Consider the following 13,287-nt stretch of genomic DNA (forward strand, 5'->3'; position numbering starts at 1 on the left):
CCAGTGCTTTGGGAGGCCGAGACGGGCGGATCACGAGGTCAGGAGATCAAGACCATCCTGGCTAACACAGTGAAACCCTGTCTCTACTAAAAAATACAAAAAAACTAGCCGGGCGAGGTGGCGGGCGCCTGTAGTCCCAGCTACTCGGGAGGCTGAAGCAGGAGAATGGTGTAAACCCGGGAGGTGGAGCTTGCAGTGAGCTGAGATCCGGCCACTGCACTCCAGCCTGGGCGACAGAGCGAGACTCCGCCTCAAAAAAAAAAAATAAAATAAAATCTCAACACAAGTTTTAATTAAATTTCAACATGAGTTTTGCAGGGGACATTCAAAGTGTAGTGCTCGCCATCTCCCATCCCAAGTACCCAAGGGCTACAATGCTGTCGCCAGAGCAGAAGTCACTGAGTGCCCATTGCCACCCCCCACAGATGCTCATGGTCCCCAGCATCCCTGAGCCGCCAGGAGTGAGGGCTGCTGCTCCCCGAGACCTGGCTCCAAGGAGGATGCCACAGCCGCCTGTCAGCTCTGGTCTGCACCATGAGTGATGAGCGGCGGCTGCCTGGCAGTGCAGTGGGCTGGCTGGCATGTGGGGGCCTCTCCCTGCTGGCCAATGCCTGGGGCATCCTCAGCGTTGGCGCCAAGCAGAAGAAGTGGAAGGCCCTGGAGTTCCTGCTGTGTACGCTTGCGGCCACCCACATGCTCAACGTGGCTGTGCCCATTGCCACCTACTCCGTGGTGCAGCTGCGGCGGCAGCGCCCCGACTTCGAGTGGAATGAGGGTCTCTGCAAGGTCTTCGTGTCCACCTTCTACACCCTCACCCTGGCCACCTGTTTCTCCGTCACTTCCCTCTCCTACCACCGCATGTGGATGGTCTGCTGGCCCGTCAACTACCGGTGAGCACGTGAAGCTCTGGGGTTCCTGGGGTTCCATGCAAGCATGAAAACAAAGACATATCTGGTGTGCCCATGTGCACATAGGAGTGGCCACACCTGTGGCATGCTGGAGGGCAGGCAGGCTCAGGAGGGGCTGCTGTAAGCTGCTGGGGGCACACACGTAGCTTTGCATGGGTAGACACAAGCAGCCAATACGGAATCCTTGGAAGAGGGACGTGTGACAATGTTCATAGTATCTCCTATGCAAGGAACAAGGCCCTACCACACTGGCTGTGCCATGACTATGATGTACCGGGGGGTGTGGGGTGCCTGGGTGGTGAGGATCCCCTACAGGTCCCCAGAGGCCTGGGGAGGCCGCTGTGGGTGACGCCAGATCCCTCTGTTCCACCCTGCCCCATGCCAGGCTAAGCAATGCCAAGAAGCAGGCGGTGCACACTGTCATGGGTATCTGGATGGTGTCCTTCATCCTGTCGGCCCTGCCTGCCGTTGGCTGGCACGACACCAGCGAGCGCTTCTACACCCATGGCTGCCGCTTCATCGTGGCTGAGATCGGCCTGGGCTTCGGTGTCTGCTTCCTGCTGCTGGTGGGCGGTAGCGTGACCATGGGTGTGGTCTGCACAGCCATCGCCCTCTTCCAGACGCTGGCCGTGCAGGTGGGGCGCCGGGCCGACCACCGCGCCTTCACCGTGCCCACCATCGTGGTGGAGGATGCGCAGGGCAAGCGGCGCTCCTCCATCGATGGCTCGGAGCCCGCCAAAACCTCTCTGCAGATCACGGGCCTCGTGACCACCATAGTCTTCATCTACGATTGCCTCATGGGCTTCCCTGTGCTGGTGGGTGACAGCGTCGGGCAGGGGAGCCTGTCTCTGGGACAGCCCTGGGACTGCTCATACTCCAGGCATCAGGTGGTTGAGTCCTAAGACCCAGTCCTTTGAGATGGGCTTGATCATTGTCCCCATTTTCCAGATTTGGAAACCGAGGTTCAGAGAGGTGCAAAGACCTGCCTAGAGTAAGGGCAGCCTGGTGGGACTCGAGCCCATATCTGGCAACTGCAGGGCCCAGGGCCTTCCTGCCACAGTGNGCCCTCTTCCAGACGCTGGCGTGCAGGTGGGGCGCCGGGCCGACCACCGCGCCTTCACCGTGCCCACCATCGTGGTGGAGGATGCGCAGGGCAAGCGGCGCTCCTCCATCGATGGCTCGGAGCCCGCCAAAACCTCTCTGCAGATCACGGGCCTCGTGACCACCATAGTCTTCATCTACGATTGCCTCATGGGCTTCCCTGTGCTGGTGGGTGACAGCGTCGGGCAGGGGAGCCTGTCTCTGGGACAGCCCTGGGACTGCTCATACTCCAGGCATCAGGTGGTTGAGTCCTAAGACCCAGTCCTTTGAGATGGGCTTGATCATTGTCCCCATTTTCCAGATTTGGAAACCGAGGTTCAGAGAGGTGCAAAGACCTGCCTAGAGTAAGGGCAGCCTGGTGGGACTCGAGCCCATATCTGGCAACTGCAGGGCCCAGGGCCTTCCTGCCACAGTGAAGAAGAGTTTGCTCCCCTCACCCGAGGCCCGTTTTTTTGTTTTTGTTTTATTTTATTTATTTACTTATTTTTTTGAGACAGAGTTTTGCCCTTGTTGCCCAGGCTGGATGTGCAATGGTGCAATCTCAGCTCACTGCAACCTTTGCCTCCTGGGTTCAAGCAAGTCTCTTGCCTCAGCCTCCCAAGTAGCTGGGATTACAGGCACCCGCCACCACGCCTGGCTAATTTTTTTAATTTTTTTTATTTTTGGTAGAGACAGGGTTTCACCATGTTGGTCAGGCTGGTCTCAAACTCCTGACCTTAGGTGATCCACCTGTCTCAACCTCCCAAACTGCTGGGATTACAGGTGTGAACCACTGCATCCGGCGTCAAGGGCCGTTTGATGCAGAGGTGGGATAGCATGCCCATGGGTTTCCTGGTGGGTCCAGGTCCCAGGATGGACAGAGGGAGCTTTGGTGCCGTAGGTGGGTAGGGGCGCTGGATCAGGAGACAGAGCAAGGCCAGGGCGGGCCTCAAATGTCTGTTGGGGAGTAGCACTTGATACTAACTTCTGGGGAAGACCAAGGTGAGGGCTGCTGTGAGAAAGGCCTTGCCAACAAGAGTCTGAGGTCCAGAGGGGCTGACTAGGGTCCTCTTGGTGAAACTGGGACCAGCTTAGCCCAAAAATGAAGTCTGGACTCAGTAGCTAACCCCTCCCCACTGCAGGACTCTATGCCCGTCCCCAAAAGGTCTGCAGTGAGACAGGGAGAGGACTGGGGCAAAGACCAGCCTGATGTGTTTCATCCAAGCAGCAGGCAAGACTGCCTCCCGAGTCACTGCAGGACATGAGGACACGGGCTCCAGAACAGTGACTGGGGGGGTGGCAGCTTCAGAGTTGGAGCCTTGATCAGGAGGCAGCCCCCACTGCCCCACCCTCAGCAGTCCTGGTTCCCTCCAGCTAAGGGTCTTCATGTGTACAGTGGGGCCTGGCGGCCCGGCCCCTGTGCGGATGGAGGGCAAGGGCTTCGTGAAACAGCAGAGACCCACGAGGCACCTCGGGAGCAGAGTGGGGGCAGTGTGGGGGAGGGGCGGGCTGGGAGGGAATTGGAGCCATCCCCGCTTCTCTTAAGGACAGGGAAGAGAGTACAGCTTGTGGGGCTACTCCATGCTGCTGTTATAAAGTGTCCAGAATCTCACCCTCTAGAGCATGGGCTGTTCATAGCCCATTTTCCAAATGAGGACACTGAACCCCAAAGAGGTTTAGCAGCTTTCTGAGGGTCACGTGGCCCACAAATGACAGAACCAACATCCCCACATCATCCACACTTTCACTCTTTTGTGGCAGTCACTTAAGTATTGCTCTTTGGGACAGAGCAATGAGGTCTCTCCTGGGAGAGGAGGAATGCAGAGTCCCTGGGCAGGGACCCAAAAGCAGGGTTAGGGCCAAGGAGGCCACTGGCTGGGAAGCGGGGGCAGAATCTTGAATAGGTTTGAAACCTGGTTCTCTAAACCTCAGTTTCCTCATCTCAAAGGGGGTGGTAGCCAGGCACAGTGATTCATACCTGTAATCCCAGCACTTTGGGAGGCCGAGGCAGGAGGATCACGAGGCTGCAGTGAGCCATGATTGAGCCACTGCACTCCAGCCTGGGTGACAGAGTGAGACTCTGTCTCAAAACAAAGCGGGGAGGAGGTGGTAATCTATGCCCCGCTTCTCTTCATAGGCAGCCAGGAGGGAGACAGAGCAGGGCCACACATTGCTGCCCAGCGGCCAGGTAGCTCCTGGAGGGTGGGGCCTCCCACTGCCAAGCTCCAGCCCTTTCCTCCCGAAAGGCACCTTCTCCTTGGCAGGTACCCACCTGTCAGACCTGCCGTACATATGGGGAGACCGAGACTCGGGGATCTTGTATGATGGTGGGGGGTCCTGCAGGTGCCAGGCCGAGCCCTGTGCCCACAGGTGGTGAGCTTCAGCAGCCTGCGGGCCGACGCCTCAGCGCCCTGGATGGCGCTTTGCGTGCTGTGGTGCTCCGTGGCCCAGGCCCTGCTGCTGCCTGTGTTCCTCTGGGCCTGCGACCGCTACCGGGCCGACCTCAAGGCTGTCCGGGAGAAGTGCATGGCCCTCATGGCCAACAACGAGGAGTCAGATGACGGTGAGGATGGCCTAAGAGTGGCCCCGGGGAGAGTGGTGTCTGGGAGAGGTCACTGGGGTTGGCAAGAAAACGGCTGTCAGGCAACTCCCCTACGGTGACTTCATTCTCAACCACCAGACACCCCCTCTGTCACTCCCAAAAGTACTTGAATGTCCAAGGGACCCAAGCCAGGTTCCCACAGGGCACTCTCCTATCTGGCTTGGCTGCCCTAGGTTCCACGTAATGGGATGTTCAGGTTAACAGAGAGCAGGGTAGACATGTCTGCAAGTGCTCCAGCGGAGCTCCTGGGCTTACCCCCCAACCTCAGGGATCCCCAGCAAGCTGCCCTGGTGGCTCCTGCAGACCCAGGTCCTGTCTGGATACCATTATCAGCAATACCATGACCCTCCGCCCAGCCCTTGTTCTGTCCAGGCACTGCCAGCCCTTTGTGTGTGTTATTTAGTCCTCCCAAGGTCACCTCAGGTCCCACTCCATGTCCTAGATAAGGAACCAGTCTCAGTGAGTGAGCTCCCTGCCCAGTCTCACAGCTAAAGGGTGGCATATTTGGGATTTGAACTCAGAACCCCTCCACTTCCCTTTTCAGCTAACCAGCCCCCACCTTGTATATGTCTGTTGGGTCAGGGGGTCCCTGAGATTCCCTCCCAGATGCCCCCAAGTTTCCATGGCCCTAAGGCTCTGCCTGCCCCATTACCCCCCGCCACCCTACAGAGACCAGCCTGGAAGGTGGCATCTCCCCGGATCTGGTGTTGGAGCGCTCCCTGGACTATGGCTATGGAGGTGACTTTGTGGCCCTAGATAGGACGGCCAAGTATGAGATCTCTGCTCTGGAGGGGGGCCTGCCCCAGCTCTACCCGCTGCGGCCCCTGCAGGAGGACAAGATGCAGTACCTGCAGGTGAGCACAGGGCTGGGGGAGAGGCCGCACCTGCGGGTGGCGGGGTGTCCTGACCTCCCTGAGGCCTCTCCACTCGGAGCCCATCTCACGCCTTCTGCAGTTGCAGGGGTGGCTGTCACCATCCAAGGACATGCTGGCCAAAGGCCACACAGCCTGTGTGGGTGGGCCCCAACCGCCACCCCCATGGTCCCTGTCACCTGAATTATCTCCTGCCGGCTCAATGTCCTCAAGGAGCGCCCTCCCCAACCGACCCCAGCTATCTGGCACAGCCTTGCGGCTCGGAGAGACTGCGCCAAACCTCACGGCTCCCAGCCAGGCTGCCCCGGCGCACAGCCTGATCCCTGACCCATGGAAGGCCCTTCCCCGGGGTGGAGAAGGGTTTGTCCCCGTTTTCCAGGAGGGCAGCTCCGGGTAAAAGCCAGCCGCGTCCTGACAGGTCCCACCCACGCGGCGCTTCTCCCACGACGACGCGGACGTGTGGGCTGCCGTCCCGCTGCCCGCCTTCCTGCCACGCTGGGGCTCCGGCGAGGACCTGGCCGCCCTGGCGCACCTGATGCTGCCCGCCGGGCCCGAGCGGCGCCGCGCCAGCCTGCTGGCCTTTGCGGAGGACGCACCCCGTCCCGCGCGCGCCGCCGCTCCGGCCCGTCTCGGCCGAGAGCCTCGCGTAAGGCCCTCGGCCTGGACAGCGGCTTGCGGCGAGCCTGCCACTCGCCCCGGCAGCCCGCGCCGCCGCCCGGGCCCGGCCCCCGCTCCGCCTCGGCCTCTCTGCTGCCCGATGCCTTCGCCCTGACCGCCTTCGAGTGCGAGCCACAGGCCCTGCGCCGCCCGCCCGGGCCCTTCCCCGCTGCACCTGCCGTCCCCGAAGGCACCGATCCCGGAGAGGTCCCGACGCCCCCTAGCAGCGCCCAGCGGAGCCCCAGGCCGCACCCCGCTGCGCACCCGCACGCCGGCTCTCTGCACCCTGGCCTGAGCGCATCGTGGGGCGAGCCGGGGGGGCTGCGCGCGGAGGGCGGCGGCGGCAGCACCAGCAGCTTCCTGAGCTCCCCCTCCGAATCCTCGGGCTACGCCACGCTTCACTCGGACTCGCTGGGCTCCGCGTCCTAGGACCGCCGGCGCCTCTCCATGGACGCCAGTCAGGCCAGGCCGCCCTCCAGGGCCACAGCACCAAAGACGCCCGCCTCCGCCCCGCGCGCAGACATGCACCACCCCTCCCAGGGATGAGGGGGCGTTGGCCTCGGCGTTTGTCTTCCGGCTCCTCTCAGCTGGCCTTGTCCCAAGGGCAACGGCTGCACCGGACGACTGCACTGGCACCGCATGTTCCTGGCTGAGTGAGGTCGGGCCTGGGGAGCTGAGTGACATCCCAAGTTTGGGCTTGGGTAGTGAGTGACATGTGCACGTCCAGCTGCGCCATCACCAACCCTGGGCAACAGGACATCGGGAGCAGGGAACCTGAGACAGGGCCAACGCGGGACAGAACAAAGCCCCGCCTTGGAGAGGCTGAGCTGGAGCCACTGGACTCCCCAGGGGCTTTCCACCCACGGCTGCACCATAACTGCCACACCTGGGGGGGTGGGGTACAGAGGGTCTCTAAGCACAGGGGTCGTCAGAGCCCAAACAAGCTCTGATCAGGTCTCCCTGCTTCCGACCTGTCTTGCCTCAGTTTCCCCATCTGATGAGCAGGTGACCACGTTAACTCTCAGGGCTGTTTGAAGTCTCTTGGTCATAGGCCCTGGCCACTGAGTGGCCCAGGTGTGAGAGGTAGTCTAGGGCTCTCTGTGGCCTTTGTGGAGGTCTGTATTCAGCATGTGGCCTGGTGTGGCCCCCTAGGCCTGAGGCCTCCCACTCTCAGTGCCCCCTACCCCCTTGGGAACCCACACTCCACCCCAGCTAAGCACAACACTCTGCACCACCACCACTGGCACCTCAGCCACCTTGACCACCATTAGTGTCCCCACCCTCATTATTCTGCCATCATTGCCTGTCCCCACCACATCAGCTCCCTCCATGGCTCCCACCATGTGTGTGGTGCAGGCAGAGAGCACGAGGGCAGCAGGGCCTGGGCTTCCGTGTCCCCACGTCATCCCCAGCCTCACTCCCCACCCGTGTAGGCCTGGCCAGGAAGGGATCCTGGCAGGGGCTTCCAGGTTCTCAGCTCAAGGCCTGGCTCCAGGCAGGCATCTAACCCCTGGGAGCAATGTATTTCTTTGCCTTCCCTCCTGGGCAGACCCCTTACAGGCCTGGGTATTGCCATGGGCCCTGGGTCTTCCCAGGCTAAGGAAAACCAGGAACAGCTATAACCTTGAGCTGGTGAAATAGGGCAGATGAGAAAGCTATCTCCTCCAGACCCCTACTCCTATGCAGTGGCCCCACAATATGAAAACCTGGGGTAGTTTGCAAGGTCAGCATAGAGCCTGCCTGTGCCCAGTTCCTTCTGGCCATCAGGTGGCCAAGCCTATCTCATCACCCTTCAGATAGGGTCCCACTCCCAGAAGAAGCTGCTGGGGTGGGGTGGGAGGCTGCCTAAGCCTGTCTCTGCTTCAGAGGCCCCTCCAGTCCCTGGCTGTGGGGTAACTGGGGGTATGAGCTGTGGCCACAGGTGAGCAAGGCAGGGAAGTGCAATCCAGCCCTGGCCGCGGGAGGGGCCATCTCTGCCCAATGCTGCTGTGCCTTCAAGGACTGACAAGTTACGTAGGGGCAGAGGTCACCAGCTAGCCATTGTCTCCTCCACCTGGGGGGCGTCTGTCCACTTGTCACCTTAGGTTTTCACTCATTTGTCACCTTGGGGTTTTGCTCTGTGTTTCATATCCAATGGCAATACAGGGGGACAAAGTCCCCTAAATCACTCCAGTCCTGCGGTTTTTACAAAAATAAAGGGGGGGACCCTGGGCCTGGAGTTCTCTCCCAAACTTTGTCCAGCCTCCAGGCCTGTTCGCTGCGTTTCTAAGGAACTTGACCCTGGCCTCACTGGGGAGGGAGTTGTCTTCATAGCACACCCAGAGCCAGGGATCCCTTTGTAGTTTTTTGACAACTGAGCATTTCTCTTCTGTACAGGACCCAATAAAAACTTCCTTATGATTTGCACCTGGCATTCCAAGGCTGGTTTCATGGAAAACCCTTCTACAAGTTCACAGCAGGGCTGGCCAGCTGCCCCTTAATGTCTTCCTCTGGACCCTGAGTTCTGGTAGTGTGCCATTTTTGGGGGGTTGGACTTGCTCTCTGTCTTCAGACAAATGCTCCAGTCCCACCAGCGAGTGAGGAGTGAGATGGTCCTGGAGTAACAACAGGATAAAGCAGTGGGGTGGGCTCTACAGCCCACCAGTGGAGGAAAGGCCCTGTTAGCCCAGGTGGCAACCCCTGCGCCAGGGTTGGCACCTGGGGCTGCTAGTCACCGTGAGCTTGACTGAAGAGAGCGAACAGGTCAGGGCAATAGGAGCTGGGCCTAAGCCACCTGGGACTTGTTGAGCCCCTGTCCCGCCTCGGCCCTCCTGGAATTTGCAGGCAGGACCTTTGGGTCCGCAGTGCAACACCGCCACCTGGTGGACTGCAGAGGGATTTGTCCTGGCCTCTACTCCACCCCACACCGCAGGAAGCACAGACCCGAGAGGCCAACCTGGACGGCGACAGCCGGGACACCCACCCTCGCCCCAACTCCAGCGAGCCCATTAGGTGTGACTGTGGCGCCGGCTTTTGAAGGACCGTGGGTCCTTCACGCGTTTGGATCAGGACGGGTTTAGTGCCCTGCAGGCCAGGGCACTCAAGTCCAAAAAGAGAAGAGTTTCTATAGAAAGTTCATATTTGTGGTTCCAAAATACGCACCTAAGTAGGCATCGCAGGGGTGGGACACATTAGACCTCTAATGTCCTCTTGATACCCACTTCACAGATTCGCGCTGGCTTTATTCTGAATTATAAGCTGTCGGGAGGAGGTGCCAGGATCTCTGACCCCACAACCCCAGCTCCCCCTCGCTGGCCCGGGGTCCTGGGCCAGAAGCCCAGGGGAAGAAAATCTGACCTGAGAACCTCCCACCACCGAAGTCCGTGCGCAGCAGTGACCTCGTTGTGGACCATTAAAGTGGTGCAGCGCGCTCCGAGAGCCACCCAGGGTTTGGATTCTCCGGGAGCCCTAGGGATCTGGAGCTGCGGGGGTCTACGGGGTCCGGGCCTGGAATGTGGGCCAGGGTCTTTGTCGAGCGAAAGGCGTTCCCTTCTCCCACGAGAGGCACCGGGTCCACTTTTGCAGCCCTCAAGCTGGTGCCACCAAGCAATGGGTCCCTTCTAGGAACCGCGTGGGCGGGGCGTCCGGGTGGGGCGGTGCATCTTAGGGGCGGGGCTTCTGAGAAGGGCAGGCCTCGGGGAATGCGCCGGCCGGGTGGGCAGCACTGCTTGCGGAGGAGGTCTTTGGAAGCCAAGAGGGTCCCGGGTTAGGGGAGGCTGGGGGCCCCTCGCCGGCGGGGCGGAGCCAAGCGCGCTTTGTACCGGTGGGAACCTGGCGCCCGCGGACCGCTGAATGGGCCGGGGCGGGGCAGCAATTCTCCTCGCTGCGAGGGGTCAGCTCTGCGCTGCTGCCAACTGAGACATTCCCACCGCTGCGCGGCAGCCGGGCGGGGGTGGGGGCGGGCGGGTTGCCCGCCAGGGGTCCCTGGGAAAGGGGCTCAGCCCAGGACACCCCCTCCCAGCCCCTCCGGAGGATGCGCGGAGAGCGAGCGGTCCGGCGTGTGTAGGTGGAGCTGGAGTGGGGGTGGATCATGCCCAGACGCGCAGACCCAGTCCGGAAGGGCTGGGAGTATTTCCCTGCGCTAGCGGGGTGTGCGGCCCTCTCCAAGCCACCCCCGACCGAGGACCAGAACGGACGACTGGAAGGTTCCGGCAGTCACTGTGGGCGTGCTGAAAATAGTCCCTGTGTCGCGAGACCAAATAGGGAGCGCCTTCAGTTCAGGCCATCCCCGGGGCTTCACCAGGGCCGCCACACGCGCAGGCCCAGCCCAGGGCTCTCGGCGCAGCGACTCGACGCTGGCTGCGGCGGGGGAACGCTGGCGGACGAGCCGGGGAGACCTCCGGGGAGGAGGAGCGGGGGTGGTGGGGACCGCGGGCCGCTGGCGGCCGGAGCAGGAGCCCAGACGGCGGGGGTGCAGGGGCCGCACGGCGCGGGCGCCTCCTGGCCCAGCCCGGCGCTGTCCATGGTGCTGCCGGCGGCCGGCTCGGACACCAGGGGGTAGAGCAGGCCGCCGCCGACCTCATCTCCGCACCGAAGGAGCTGGCTCACGCCGGGCAGGCAGCTGCGGAAGCCCGACGGGTGCTCGGCTCCGCTGGGCACAGGCCAGAGCCCTGTGGGGAAGAGCGGACGAGAGAAACAGGGAGGGGAGGGGAGGGGAGGGGAAGAGGGGAGGGAGAGGAAAGGAGGGAAGAAGGGTGTTGACGCAGGGAAGAGGAGGGCGGAGAGGTCAGACGACCCGAACGTCTCCCCCGGGGTCCAAACCTCCTACCACCCAGATCGCAATCGCACAGCCAGCCTGGGCTTTACTGCTCCTCCCTCGACCCCTAGCGAGCTGGCGCCCCCTCCTCACCAGCTGCCCACCTGCCTCCGAGCAGTCCTCTTTATTTTTGAGATGGGGGTCTTGCTGTCTTGTTATGTTGCCAGGCTGGTCTCAAAAGCCCAGGCTCAAGAGGTCCTTGAGGCATCCCTGGCTCTGATCCCACAAGCCTCCCCCTACTCCCTCCAGCCCTCCCCTGTACCTTGCAAGGAGTTCTGAAGGCTTCTCATGTACTTCACGCTCAACTCCAGGATGTCGGCCTTCTCCAACTTGCGCTTCCGGATCTACCCCACCATGGAAAGGTCTATTAGGCGGGGCTCCCGAGGTGGAGACAGGGAGGTTGGGATCGTTTCCCCCCCCCCCCCCCCACGCTGCCTGAGTCTCACCTGGTGCGAGTAGTGTTTCTCCAGCAGCGACTTCAGCTGCTCCAGGGACACGTTGATGCGTGCTCGTCGCTTTTTCTCCATCAGTGGCTTGGAGATCTGCAGATGAACAGCCTTCAGAGTGTGTGTGGGACTGCCACCCTCCTGCCCTCTGCTCCCCCACCTCGTGGGGAAGGGCGCCTGCCCCTCAACCCTCAAGACCCCAGACCTTTCGAAAGTTGCCAGGGAGGCTGCCCCGGGCAGCAGGCTCCGTGCCCATGTTGCAGTCCATGCACCAGTGCGAGGCAGTGCTGCCTTTATAGGGACCCTCGTTTACATGTCAATGAGGCCCTCTGGACTCTAGAAACCTCGAGGAGGAGGGGACCAAGGGAAGACGCATTGGGAAGTTCCCCACCTCCTTCCCTCAGCCCCCTCCCATAGCCCAGGCTTCTTCTCACCTTCAGGATCGCCCCCCCCACCTCCCGAGGGACCCCCCCTTCTCCTTTCTCTGTCTTTTCCTTATCTCTCTGGCCTCCACCACTTCCCAAGTCTGAGGACCCCTACCATGTCCACCCCCTCCACGCCCATCCTGTCCCAATTCCTGTAAGTTCTCCAGTCCCACTTGCCAAGTCCTTGATATCCTGGAGTGCAAGCATTCCGGGGGCCACCTACTGGGGAGGTACCTGGGCCAGCTGGCCACAGGCTGCCACATGACTATGACAGGGCTCTGGGCTCCCTCGGGACTGACGATGCCAAGGTGACGCCTCTCTGTGCACTTCATGCTCTGGCCATACCCGCAACGCCGCATTAGTTGCCCTAAATGTCGGCACAATGCAGCAATTTTCTGCCTGTGGCTGCTCAAAGCCGGGCACAAGCCAAGCCCGCGGGGGCCACACAGCAACGTGTGTCCCATTAAAGCGTGCAGCCCGCCCTCGGGGCCACAGCCAGTCTCATCCTTGCTGGGGCCTTGGGCTTGGGAGGGGTCCTGGTGGGGGTGTAGCCTGGGTCCCATGTTCTCTGACACTGCTAGAATCCAACGCAGACTTCTCCCAGGAGGCAGGTGGGGTGAACACGACTTCCTCCCCCTTCCCCACAGCCCTGGGCTTCCAGGCTGGGTGGCTTTGGTGGCAGACCCTCTCCCCATGGAGAAGCACTGGAAGTCCACTCCCATGAGCCTGCTGTCAGCTCCATGCACAGGTGGTGGTGGCAGGAGGCCACTGACATTCTGGGAAGAGCTCCAGGCCACACTTCGAGAGGCCCAGGGCCCACACCCCAATCCATGATTCAAACTATGGGGGACCCATTGGAGGAGGTGCCTGGAGCACTCGCCCCAGGATGGGTTAGGCCCTACAGCAAGGCTCTGGGGCCATCCCCCTGGTTGAACTCCAGGAGGCTGAACTGTAGTCGCTGTGATGGACAGGAAGGCTGACCTCCAGGAAGTCCCTGGGTTCAAACCTAGACATCTCCCATGGGCCCTTAGTTTTGGGGTTTGTAAAACGGTATTCTGAACAATGCAGCCCCCATTGCTTCTGAGGGTGACAGGGAAGTCGCAAAAATTCTGCAGCTGAGCCCTGTGGCAGAGGAATGAACAAACCGGCCTCTGTGTAGGGACTCAGGGTGGGGTGCGCCCCCCAGCGCTGTCAAGCCGGGGTATCTCCCCCCAGCCCGCCCCCGCCTACCCTCCCCAGGATAGCGGCGTTCCCAGGCGCCAAGCAGCGTGGAGAATCGCGCCACGCCCTCCCCCTTTCAGGCCGAGGCAGCAGCAACAGCAGCTCTGGGGCTCTCTCCATCTCGGGCCGCAGGGCCCGCGGGCCAGATCCGGGCCGACCCGGGCCTGGGAGGGCAGCGGGGGCCGAGGCCAGGCGGCGGGCGCTGGCACGCGCCGGCAGCTTTGAAGCTCCAGGACCAGCCGGGCCGGGGCGTCCTCCGTGCGACTCGCTCCGAGCTTGGG

General features: G+C 61.7%; 2 protein-coding genes across 3 annotated transcripts; one reads left to right on the forward strand and one right to left on the reverse strand.

The window, feature by feature from the left end:
* Positions 1–285: 285 nt before the first annotated feature.
* GPR153 (G protein-coupled receptor 153) lies at positions 286–8,530 on the forward strand. Its single transcript, XM_017856098.1, is given in 6 exon segments — positions 286–890; positions 1,294–1,723; positions 4,359–4,551; positions 5,260–5,444; positions 5,881–6,055; positions 6,058–8,530. Coding segments are annotated over 6 exon segments (1,830 nt in total). The 5' UTR covers positions 286–534; the 3' UTR covers positions 6,549–8,530.
* A 789-nt stretch (positions 8,531–9,319) lies between these two features.
* On the reverse strand, positions 9,320–13,215 carry HES3 (hes family bHLH transcription factor 3). Of its 2 annotated transcripts, none has more exons than XM_017856006.1 (4): positions 13,016–13,215; positions 11,361–11,456; positions 11,177–11,258; positions 9,320–10,768 (listed from the first exon to the last, which is right to left on the reverse strand). In XM_017856006.1, exons 1-4 carry the CDS (start codon positions 13,124–13,126, stop codon positions 10,395–10,397), a joined length of 663 nt encoding a protein of 220 aa, XP_017711495.1. In that variant the 5' UTR covers positions 13,127–13,215; the 3' UTR covers positions 9,320–10,394. The 2 variants fall into 2 exon arrangements, with proteins under 2 accessions (XP_017711495.1, XP_017711496.1); XM_017856007.1 differs by lacking the exon at positions 13,016–13,215 and adding an exon at positions 11,566–11,755.
* Between the last annotated feature and the right edge of the window lie 72 nt (positions 13,216–13,287).

This window comes from Rhinopithecus bieti, unplaced genomic scaffold (assembly GCF_001698545.2).
Source record: "Rhinopithecus bieti isolate Rb0 unplaced genomic scaffold, ASM169854v2 scaffold_40368, whole genome shotgun sequence".
Lineage (NCBI taxonomy): Eukaryota > Metazoa > Chordata > Mammalia > Primates > Cercopithecidae > Rhinopithecus > Rhinopithecus bieti.